This window comes from Microplitis demolitor, chromosome 5 (genome assembly GCF_026212275.2).
Source record: "Microplitis demolitor isolate Queensland-Clemson2020A chromosome 5, iyMicDemo2.1a, whole genome shotgun sequence".
In the NCBI taxonomy this organism is placed as follows: Eukaryota; Metazoa; Arthropoda; class Insecta; order Hymenoptera; family Braconidae; genus Microplitis; species Microplitis demolitor.
In genome coordinates, this window is record NC_068549.1 from 7,167,317 (window position 1) to 7,180,408 (window position 13,092).

Here is a 13,092-nt window from a genome sequence, read left to right on the forward strand (position 1 = left end):
CGCGTTTCATTCCATTTTTATTTTTTATCATTCCATTTTTATTTCAAGGCTTACAGCCAATCAAATATTTCTGCCTACTCCAATTGTAAAATACAATCTATAAAACTTTAGTTCCAATATATTTGAGTTTATTATTATGTTCTTTTGATAGAATTTATAAATAAATTTTATCAAAAGTATACATATTTATATGTTAATACAATGACTCGTAATTCAAAACTCATCGAATGAAAAATAAACTGATGTTTGCGCGATAGATTAGTATCGGGAGAATTCCGAATTGAAAGGTGAAAAAAAAATTCTATTTGATTTCACAATTTTAATGTTTATAACTGTTTGTTATACATTGTATCATACGCGATATAAAAAATTTACCAGTCGTATTTAGTTAAAAGAAAGAAAATGTTGTTATGAATTTGACAAAAAGCAACAGTCAAAAAATTTTTTACAATCAATAAATTTTTTACTGTACAGAATTTGAGATATCTATTAATCTATTATTAACCAAGTATCGGGACTTGGATACATTAATTTGTAGGTGCGAGTAACAACGAATAATAGTTATAACAGCCTAAGGCAGATATGGACAGTCACAGCTGAAAATTCTGAGCGTGGAATTTAGAGCAAACGGTAACATATTAGCAGCGGTGTTTATTTCTAGGTTTAAATGTTTGGCTTCTCAAATATATTAACTACAATTTAAAAAATTGTACTATTACATATATAATAACTGGGAATCCCGAACGATAATGAAGATATTATTGAAAATTAGGAACGACAAGCGAGCGCACTAAATTTTTATTTATTAAGAAGTTAATTTTAAATTTAACGTCATTAATGTCTATCGCTGTATTTTACTGATTAAAAAATGTTCATTGAATGCTTTTCATTGTTAAAAATAGATAGTGTTGCGAAATTAAATTTTATGATTTGAAATTTTTTTATAGTTATTACTTAAAAAAAACAATTTAATGTAGTTTTTAAACTGAAACTTCTTTTCTATTTGTAGATAGCTTTTTTAAATCTAGTTATTGTTTTTGTCCATATGATCAATTTTTCAAGGAATTTTGTCATAACCTATCATAATTGGTTGAGTAGGGTTCAAAAAATAATATTCATAAAAAAATTTATTAAAAAATCATTTCTTAAATACGAAAAAATGATGTTTAAGAAATGATTTCTTAAATACTAAGAAATTCTTCTATCAGTGTAATTAAATTAGTATTGCTCGTACATGTATATATAAATATAGTGTAATATAAATATAAGTATGATATAAAAATAGTATCAAAATATAAGTAAAAGTAACAATATTTAAATCGCGGGTTAAGAATCTCGGATTGAAAAACTGGCCTTCAAAAATTGGTTTAGCGAGCTAGCAAAAAATCATGGCAGTGCTGAAAATTTTCGAAAAATCTACCTTCTATTTTGGCTGCCAGATGGCATTTTTTTTCTTACATAGTTTTATTCTGATAAAAAATTATTTTATTAAATTAGATAACTTTAATTAATTTATTGTTAATTCATATTTTTTAACAAATTAACGTGCGAAAATTGATATACCAAAAGACTCAATAGTAAATAAACAAAACATCAAAACAAATTTTCTAGCGTTAAGAAAAATTCATCGGTATTGGCCGAGTGCGCTTACACCTATTAATTTAAAAAAAAAGCGTGTATTGTATACATGTACTTCTAAGATCGTATGATAAAGTTCTGCGCATTAGTTTTGGTGGCGCTGTCATTATAGATGTATATGTTGCACACTAATGCTAAATAACATGGGGAAGCTGATCTTAAGCTGTATGTCCTGATTATGAATACCGGCCTAATAATTTAATAATATTAGTTTTTTTGTGCATTCATCTAATACATAAATTTTGTTGTTAATTAGTAAATTCTATACTTAAGCAATTATTAAAATTTATTTTTTAATTGTTGCTGATTTATTGACGAAGAACACGTAGCGTCTTAAACAGCCCCACTCCACCTTAATGTATTATTTTTAACGGTGTGATCATTTAAGACTAAAAATATATTGTGGTATAAATAAAAATATTGACTACATGATTGATAACATTTTTAATAGTGATTGTTTGAAGGAGAATTTCCAATTATTTTGATGTTCCACTTCTTACTCGTATTGGGAATGTAAATCATAAATAAAATTTTTAACTTAATCATTTCATACTCAACTTCGCTTCTTCAAACAATGTTAATAATATCTTTCTTTAAGTTACCTTAATTTGATTAAAAAAAAAGTTAATACTTGAACAATTTTTTCTTAAACGCACTATTTTATATAAGTACCGTAAACATTTACGTGATTCGAACTTATATACGCTTAAAATAGCCTCTCTCTGTGTAATAGTTGTCGGAGGTAAACTGATGGTTCGTATGACATTTTCTTGATTTATTGATAATTTATTAATATTCGGCATCTTGTTTACGTCCAATAAGAAACAAAACAATTAAACTATTGTTTAAAGACCTCCGTTTCGTCTATTTACTAAGACTTCCTGAAGCAACTAAAATTTATTTTTGATTTTTAGGTGCTTGAGGAAGTCTTAATAAAAAGACAAAACAGCACTCTTTAAACAATAGTTTGATTATTTTGGGTTTGCTCACATTTCCGTTAACCTGAATTATCTATTTATTATTGTTTATTTGTTTATACTATTAATGTTGTTTATTGAATTATTCACTGTTTAAGAAGTATCGACTTTTATCTCTGATTCAATAAGCACGAAACTTCCCTGATTAGAAAATACGATTTGTGACGACTAAAAAAGATTAAAAATTTAATCATCATTAATCGTCTTCGTTTTTCACATTTAATTGTCTCCAATCATCGAGAGACAATTGATGATTTTGCGATTAAAAATGATGAATGATGATTACGATTTCAAATCGTCATAAATCGTTTTTAATCTTCATGTGTGACTAGAAATTGCAATATTATGATACGATTAAAGACGATTCATGACGTTGAAAAATTTCAAATCGTTTTTAATCGTAAAATAATATTGCAATTTCTGGTCGTGCATGAGAATTAAAAATGATTAAAAATTTAAATAGTTTTTAATCCTCTTTAATCATCAATTGACGATTAATGACGATTTAAAACGATTAAAACATTTTTAATCGTATTTTATTATCAGGTTTGTCATCTATACTGCGATGAATTCAAAACTGGTTGATGACAAAATTACGATTCACTTTGAAATTGAAGCCTAATTTTATTTCAAAAAAGATATTAAAAACTTCGAATCTTAATCACCAAAATAAAATTTATCATTTTTGAATTATAAATTTATAGTCGGACTATTCAATACGCTAGTCTGGGTAACGAGTTCATAAAATAATCCATGAAAATTAATATCTACAATTAGATCTTTTTGTACATTAGCTATCTATATTGGAATATTCATTAATTTATGAAAAATTAATTAGATAACATTACAATGGTAACCAGAAAAATGTTAGTTGACTTTTCACTTATTATGGTTGGGATTTCACTAGTATATGCTAGTAGATTCGAAGAATTTCAAGATCATTCTAATGAAGAATGTGCTGATTATACATCTTTGGTAAGTACATTAATGAATGACAATTTTTTTGAGCTATATAAATTATAAATCTTATTATTTCCATTAGTAATCTAAATATTAATTTATTTCGCGATGATTTTCGTTTAGAAATTTTTTTCAATTAGTAGGCATTCACTTTTCAAAATGATCGTTTTCAAAATCACGGAGAAAAAATTGTAGTTGCTACAACAGCATCTGTAGTTGAAGTTACTACAAGTTGGACTAAAGAAATGCCAACTCTGACTTGGAGTAACCTCAACCACACATGCAGTAACGCTCACTACAATCATTAATGTTTATTACAATATTCAGTTGCCAGTACTCCAATGTGTAGTATGTTTGACTACATATTGGAATACTTGCTACTACAATGTTTTACTTCAATATTCTAGTTGGAATAACCACAATTTTTTTTTCTGTATATAATATAGTAATTATCGTAAATGATGAAATGTAAAATTTTTTTATTTATAATTTTTCAACAGTGTAATCCCGGACATACCATACCGTGCTGTGATGAACACTATCAGTGTGTACTGATAGAATCGTTCATGCAACATTATTGTGAGATCAATAGTAGGTTAACAAAAGTAGAGTATGAGTATCTAACAATAGTAATTCATTTCACACCCTATGCAAGAAGCATTTGACGTACACAACTTCACACAAATAATTCATAGAAATCACTCATATTCACTTATCCCTATCGTTTTTATACTACACTAATATGGCGGAAACAACTTATTAAAATCATAAAATATTTACATTTGTTAAAACTTGAATATTCGAAAATCAGACTAAGATTAAAATCTGTGCTTTTTTTTTTTTTAATTTTTATCTGAACCTTCGAAAGAGTATTAAAACAATTATCATAAATTTTTCATGTATAAATGAAAACGAATCGTAAATATATATCACAGTTAAAGTAAAAGAAAGTTCGATTTTTTTAATGATTCTTCTGTAGCTTCAGTCTCCATTTTTCAAATAATTTTAATTAAAAAAAAAATAAAACTTTTTTTGTATTATGAGAAAAAACGTAAATAAGTTGATAGGTTATTGATGAAATTATATTCTAATTGTTGCTTTTATACTGAATTAAATTTAAGGTCTTCTTGGAATGTATTGTGAAGACGATGAAGATTGCATTACTGACCATGCAATTTGTTCTGAATTTGAACATAGATGTACTTGTGAAGAACATTACATAACGGTGAACGACACTACATGCGTCCCAGTTATTGGTGGATTTTGTAAGGACGATAGTGAATGCACGCCTGATAATTCTGTTTGTTTAGATAATGAATGTCGATGCAAAAATAAATTTATAGCTGTAAATAATCAGGAATGCGCGAAAAGTAAGTATTATAGAATTTAAAATTAAATTAATTTCTTTTTACAGTTCTACTACAGTTCTACAGTTTTTCAGAAATCGGTCAAAAGATTTATTCTGTTATACGTGCGTTAATAGAAATATTAAAATTCAACAGTCTCTCAAACATTCTGTTATAATTATTAAAATTTGAAGCTTTTTTACACCATAGCAGTACTAAAGAATGTTTTTCACTCATAATTTTAATTATGAAAAAAATGTAGTTACGAAGTTTACTCAGAACTAGGATGATATGTGTAGTCATATATGAAATCAATTAAAAAGTATATATGATCTACATATATTATTTGTTTTTCCCGGGGTTCGGTTTTTTAATGGTGTGTCGTAGATTTTTGCCGAAAATTTAACAAATTTCACCCGAATATTTTTGACTACTATTTACAAACTTTTATTGAATCTTATTGGAACGAATAAAATTTATGATTATTTAGATAAAATTCACCCAATGTTCTATTGTGTTATTATTGGGTTCATCTTTTATCCAAGCAATAAAATACAAAGAAAGAAATGCAAAAACATCAACCTTTTACAGTTTTGTAAAATTTCTTATAAAATTTTAAAAACGTTTTTTATGAAATAATAAATTTAATTACAAACGGATGATACTCTAGAGATATTTTAAATTTGTTTCTAATTCAAACCTATTTTAGTTTATTTAGATCTGCCTTGTGAAGAAGATGGAGACTGCTATGATGTTAATCGTGCGATGTGTTCTGAAAATAAGATTTGTACTTGCAAACAAAACAGTATTGCAAACACTGATGGACTATGCATATCACTTATAGAAGGATTCTGTGAGAAAGATCATGATTGTTTGCCTCTAAATTCGGTTTGTATGAATAATAAGTGTCAATGCAAACGTTCATTTATATCTTCATTCAATAAAGAGTGTGTATTGTGTAAGTGTAACATTTTTATCGATTATCTTAAAATCATATAAAAATATTGTACTTTAATAATTACCTCTACTACCGTTATTCGCTAACTGCATTGAAAAGTTTTGTTTTCATTTTGTTTCAATCGAGCTCTTTTAGTTTTGGTTGAATAAGTATTTTACATTTTTTTAAATTATTCAACTTGTGCATTCTTGTATGTAAATGTTAATTGCTAATAATGTTAAGAATTAAAAATTTTAATTGTTCGGGAGTTTTCAAAAAATTGATTAAGAATATAATTGATTATTATAATTGCTTTATAAAATGAGAAATAAAATGCATATGTCTACTGGATTTTTAGCATACTTAAATCAGTCTTGTAAAAACGATCAAGACTGTCATGACACCGATCGTGCCATGTGTTCCGAAGACAAAATATGTGTTTGTAGACCAAACCATCTGGCATTAAATAACTCAACTTGTGTATCAGTAATAGGAGGATTTTGTTGGCGAAATGAAGATTGTTCGCTCAGAAATTCCATTTGTATATTTGATAAATGCCGTTGTAAACCTGACTATAGCGCTCAGTCCAATCACCAGTGCGTGCGAAGTTAGTAGAGATTAATTTTATCCGTTCTCGGAAGAAAATAATTTGGATCTACAGGAACATAAATTCTACATTCTACTATCTAGATAGATCTAATTTCTTTATCACTTAAATCTATATGTAAATCTATGTAGACGCAAATGCAAAATAATCCGATCTGCAGAAATTTATACACTGATCCGAATTGTTTTAAACCGACTTATTGTTACTATTCTAGATTTAAAATTTTAAAAAATATCTACGTTGATATAATCAAATGTAATAATATATTGGGTGACAAGGGATGAAACAAAATGACTTCAGGCCAGGGTGAAGTTGGCTGCCCAGGCCGTATATGACGGCTGATCACCCGCCGTCTGAGATCGCGTTTCATCTTGTCACCTACTATATTTTTTATGATATTCTGCATTGGGACCTAAAGTTTTAGGTAGTAAGTATAAATTGTGATTCGCAATCTATAATTAAGCAGAAACTATAAGTACTATTTATGCAAATTTGTACAAAACTTAATCACAAAGTCAGAATTGTCATTTACATCAGTAAAATTAAAGGTCTGAAATACTTTCAAACATATGACAAGTATCAAAGTTGAAACTGAGTACTAATATTTGTTCGTGGCATTAGACTGAAATTAGCTTGTCCCTTCTGGCTGTAGAAACACTGAATCATAAAGTTTCCATTCATGCTGGAATCATGAAAATTATTTTTCCCAAGTGAATAAACATACGCATAGATCACATACACATTAGGATGTGTTGTTTTATAGCATTTATTTTTTTTTTTTTTGTCAAACTGCATAATTTGGCGGTACATTTCTCATTCAATCAAAACAATCATGATAGTATATTATGTTATCGAGTAGGCCGAGCTTTTGACAACACTGAGAGAACAATTTATTTGAGGCAAAGAAATAGATTTATTTGACTCAACAAAATCATTTATTTCATTCAAATATATATATATATATATATATATATATATATATATATATATATATATATATATATATATGTTTGTAGCTAACGAATGGCGCTACAGTGCTGCCATTCAAATACAGATTTGTTAACTATAAATAAATCATTATTTCATTCAAATGAACCATATCTCTGTCTCAAATAAGTATTGATCGGGTCCATTCAAACATGGGATTGATTTGCCTGAAACAAATCTTATTTGTCTCAAATAAATTGTGCTCTCAGTGAGCAAATGTGGAATGGTTCACAAGCTACAAGTGAGTATAGCCAACACAGGAGTATTAAATGCTCATTCGATTGGGTTGCATATAATAATTTTTACATTAAGTGGCCAGAAAATACGTCTTTATTGTTAAAAACTGCTCAAAATCTAGTCAAAGTTTGTTTACGCATACCTGGCATGGATCAGGGATTGTTCTTTAGATCAATTTACGATCATTGAAATAACAGTTTCTATTCGAAGTTAAAACAAGTTCCTATTATTGTTACCATGCCAGTAAGGTTCCTTCCAGGTAATACAAAACACGTTTTATACTACATTCAGGCTGGATTTTTTACAGTTGCAATTAAAAGACATTCTCAAAAATATTGCGATGAACAGACGATATTTATTCAATAGATCAATCACAACCTTGTTCATCGCATCTTGAACAATATTTTTTCATAGTGCTTCTTTTTTGTTACCAATATTTTTTGTATAGACAAAAAAAATAAGTGCTCTCAACTAACACACTTATTGTTTATATTGTGCATGTACCGATAACAAATTGATTTTATTTTATTACAACTACTGATCAACTTTATAGAATTGGGGATATTCTGTGAACGCGATGAGGATTGTGAAGAAGTTAGGCATACAAAGTGTTCAGAAAATAAAACATGTGTATGCAGAGATAATAATGTTTTAATAAATGATTCGAAATGTGTACCAGTGTTAGGAGGATTTTGTTGGAAAAATGAAGTATGCGCAGCTACTAACTCGTTATGTATTAATAATGAATGTCAATGTAAAGCAAATTTTGTTCCTGAATCCAAATTTCAATGCATAAAAGGTAAGATCAATTTAAAAAAAAAATTAATTTGAATTGTTATTAATATAATTATTTACACTCATGCCATAAATTAAAGGAACAAAAAAATTTTAGAAATTTTTTAGTGATTTTTGCAAGGCTGTAACTTCGTAAAAAATGATCGTATCGCAAAATAAAAAAAAAGCATTTTGTAGCTTGAAATTTCTAGTTTCAACTGATTTTCATCAATTTTTTTTTAGACCTCCAGCCGTTGCGCAAACATGAGAAATACCGCGAGAAAAAATTTTTCTGAATTTTTCCTTTTCTTTGAGAGAGCCCACGAGCTGCAAAAAATTTTTTTCAGCGAAGCCAATGCATAGGTCGGTTAGCAAATTCAATCAGCTTTAATTTGAATTTTTCCGAGTTTCGTACGATAACTTGTCGCTGAGATATCAGCCTTCAAACGAAAAATGATCCTTTTGGGTTTGATCATCGATATTTCAGGTACTAATGAGCGCACAGTAAATTGAAGGGCGGCGTTAAAAACTTAAATAAAGTCTCTACGAGAGCCTTTCATCATTTTTTGAAAAAAAAAAATTTTTTTTTTATTTTTAACATTCATTAGAAAAAAGTACAAAAAAATGACTTTTTTTGGTTTTTTAGTAAATCAACCGCTACTCTGCAAATATCGATAAAAAAATAATGTTGCCAGGGATATTATTAGCTTAATGTACCCCCAATAACCCTGAAAATTTTTAAATTGATCCATCGAGCCGTTTTTTGGGGTGGATTGATCAATTTAATGATTGCAATGGCTGGAGGTCTAAAAGAAAGCTGATGAAAATCAGTTGAAATTAGAAATTTCAAGCTACAAAATGCTTTTTTTTTTATTTTTCGATACGATCATTTTTCACGAAGTTACAGCCTTGCAAAAATCACTAAAAAATTTTTCTAAAATTTTTTTGTTTCTTTAATTTATGGCATGACTGTAAATAACTTTTTGTTTGTCTTATTTAAAACAATGAACTATACATGACTTTATTACTCGAGAAAAGAAGTCATATATGATCATTGATATACAACGCTCATATATAATCATGTATACATACGATATAATAATGTTTATGTATAATACACTTTTCATTATTTTTTATTCTATAATGTTTGTTTATTAACATGATACTACTTCGAAACATAGCCGTATATAACTATATGTGACCGTATACAATCATATCTGGTTAAAATATGTATATGACGAATGTACAAAGTATTTTAATCGATGGTCACACATGTTTATGTATATGATAATTTTTTACGGAATTTAATAGAACTAGTTTTATACTTTCTTCCAACGATGATGTACTCAAGTTTAGAAAAATAGGCTAAATAAATTAACTATGACGATAAAAAAATTTTTTGATTGCTATAAATACTTATTTGATTATAAAAATAATGGTTTCCATTGATTTTTTGGTACTTACTATTCAAGCAATGTTAGGCAATTTCTGTGAAGTGGATACAGATTGCCAAGAAGTACTACATTCACAATGTTCAAAAAATAAAACATGTGTTTGTAGCCCAAATCACATCGCATTGAATTTCTCTAGATGTGCACCACTTTTAGAAGAATATTGTTGGAGTGATGAAGAATGTGCAACCATTAATTCTGTTTGTCTTCACAGTAAATGTCAATGTAAACATAACTATATAGCTCATTCAAATAACCTGTGTGAATCAAGTAAGCGTTTTTATTTCAGTACTTTAAGAATAATTTCTATTTATTAATTATGACTCATACACGGAATGATTTTTTGTATGAATATTGCTTTGTCGTCTATTCTAAAAATGACTCTAAATCGAGTAATTCTGGGCCTCTACGACTTTTTATCTTCAAATTACGAAGTTTTACTCTTTTAGTAAGTAAAAAACAATCAGATTAGTTTTTACTCACAATAACGAGTAAAAATTACCCCTGGCGGCTGTTTAAATAAATTCTCTATTATGCAACCCCCGCAGATTTGAATCACGGTGGAAACACCGTGGATCCACCGTGGTTACACGGTGGGTTTGTTCCATTTTACCACTGTGTATACACAGTGTATCCACTGTGACTACGCAGTGTATCCACCGTGATTCCACGATGGCTTTACCACCGTGTATACATCGTGTTTCCATTGTGATTACGCGAAGTATCTACCGTGATTCCACGGTGACTGTGCGATTTCACCAACGTGGTTCCATGGTATATCCAATGCCTAATCACAGTGGAAACACCGTGTACACACGATAGTAAAGCCACCGTGGAATCACGGTGGATACACCGCGTAATCACAGTGGTAAAATGGAACAAACCCACGGTGTTTCCACCGTAATTCAAATCTGCGAAGGAATTTATATTCGTAGGTTATGATAAAAAGTTGATAATTCATTTTATAAAATTTATATTGAATTAAAATAAAAATTACAATTAATAGGTTGAAATTTCTTTAAAAAATCTAAAACTATCCAATTGCATTAGAATGTGACTTGAAATAAATATTTTGAAAACGGAAAAGAAAAATTACTCGAATTGAGTTGACAAAGAAAAGATACAAAATTTTTTTTAATTTTAAAATTAATATTAAGTTATAGAGAGATAAAGAGATCGTCTTTTTTTCCAATCATACGATTATGTGCGTAATATACAAGTTGTCGTGAGCAAAATAAAAGACATTTAATCGAAGCGGATATTAGGCGACAATTAACGAAGACTACTGATGAATTATTACTCTGCAGTTTAGAGTAAAAAATACTTCAATAGATTCAAAATTTTATTCGAAGTACAAGTAATTTTTTATGATAACATCAATAGACTTAAAGAAATTTTATATTAACGACTAAAAATTAATACACGTAGAATAAACATTGGTAGATTCAGATAAAATATTCACAATAACCGATTAAATATAGGATTCCAACAGAGTATAAAATCATATAATTATACCACTTTATCTGCTGTTAAAAAATTACTCACTAGTAGAGTAAAAAATATAGTCTAGTGATATTAATATTTCAATGACAAATATTAAAAGTCAAAATAAAAAATACTAATTTTTTGGAATGGCCCAGAATTATTCGAAATTGCAGAGTAATTTTCACTAAAAAATTCTTTTTGTCATATCAACCGCGGAAGTTGAATTTTCGAGTAACATGCAGAGGGCGCAAACTATACGATTTCTGGCAATCTATAGTTCAGTTAACTTTCCTCGAACTAGTATCGAAAAGTAACTTCTCTTTCTCTACCTGTCTCTACATTCCTACACGACTACTACAATACGCTATAAACGAGTCGAATTATTTTTTAATTCGACAAACGTCCACTAGGTAGAACTTTGAAATTAACTAAACAGTAATTAAACATTTTTGACTGTTTCTCTCGCAAATTCAACTTCCGCCATCAATATGACAAAAAATTTTGTTCGATACTTTATGCTCAAAGATAGGAACCCTGACAAACTTGAAGTTCAGGCACGCGTTTGAGGCTATTGATACATTCTCATCTAGACCTCGTACTATACCTGGTCTTGCTAAGAATGACGTCACTTCAAGCCGTCAGAATCTCGACCGTTTCGCATACGTATCGAAAATAACTATTCCGTGTACATTCATCTTAAAGTTTTAAATTTACTGGTGTTCTTTATTATTAAGGGTCTTTAGGAAAACGGTGTACAGATAATAAAGAATGCATGTATATCGTAAATGCGGAATGTTCAAGAGATAATGAATGTGTTTGTTCTCCAAATTATATAAGAGTAAATAATCAATGCAAACCACTTCTATCAGGATATTGTATGAGCCAAAATGAATGCGTACCTAGTCATTCAATATGTCTTGATTATCAATGTAGATGTAAAGGAAATTTTGTAGCCTTATCTATCTATCAATGTGCATCAGGTGAGAATATCATGCCATAAGTTGTATTAATTTAATAAATTTCATTTGTTGGCTAAAAATAAAATAATCCATACTAACAAATGAAAACCCTGCTTAAAAAATCCGATAGATTCTCATAGCTGTATTTATAAAACCTGTACTTATCTATAGCACTTCTCATAGAACTCATTCATTCTTATAAGATCTTTATTATATGGGAATTTTTGATAATCTATTGGATTTTATGAGATTTTCTAAACAGGGGAAAACATTCTCGTTGTTTACATTACTCACAGAAAAACTATTAAGGCAGTATTCTACTTTATGAGTGAACCACCATTGTTGTTTCTCCGAAAATCTACTAGGGGGGTTTCATCGAAATTTTTGACAACAATCCTTATCCAAAAGTTCCATAGAATTCACGCAAATGGGTAAAAAACTGTATAGAAACAAATACAAGTCTATTGGTTTCAATTCGGTTTTTGGCCGATTTTAGTGGATTCCATGAGAATTTTGGATATAGGGATATAAATATCGCAAAATCTACACACTCTTTTAAAATGAATCAGTGAAATTTCACTGGTTTTCCAGTGAAATCCACTGGTTGAACCAGTGAATTCCACTTAATTTTATTTATTATAATCGTTTATTTAAAAAGAAAGTGAACTAAAAGAGTCTTAATAACAATTACCTATGACTATGAATTATTTAATTAATATTTAATTTTAAAATGT

The 13,092-nt window shown here is 28.6% G+C and overlaps 1 protein-coding gene across 6 annotated transcripts in view; it reads left to right on the forward strand.

Moving 5' to 3' along the window:
• Positions 1-1,743: 1,743 nt before the first annotated feature.
• Positions 1,744-13,092, forward strand: part of LOC103569660 (prion-like-(Q/N-rich) domain-bearing protein 25) — a 33,196-nt gene continuing 21,847 nt past the window's right edge. For 2 of the 6 annotated variants that reach the window (XM_053739138.1, XM_053739143.1), the window contains exons 1-9: positions 1,757-2,391; positions 3,454-3,590; positions 4,076-4,166; positions 4,697-4,945; positions 5,631-5,879; positions 6,217-6,465; positions 8,243-8,488; positions 9,936-10,184; positions 12,134-12,379. In XM_053739138.1, coding sequence (XP_053595113.1) covers positions 3,465-3,590; positions 4,076-4,166; positions 4,697-4,945; positions 5,631-5,879; positions 6,217-6,465; positions 8,243-8,488; positions 9,936-10,184; positions 12,134-12,379 — 1,705 coding nt within the window. In that variant the 5' untranslated portion in view covers positions 1,757-2,391; positions 3,454-3,464. Of the gene's footprint in view, positions 2,392-3,319; positions 3,591-4,075; positions 4,167-4,696; positions 4,946-5,630; positions 5,880-6,216; positions 6,466-8,242; positions 8,489-9,935; positions 10,185-12,133; positions 12,380-13,092 lie in introns of those variants that run through there. The other 4 variants (XM_053739140.1, XM_053739139.1, XM_053739142.1 and 1 more) reach the window with 4 other exon arrangements.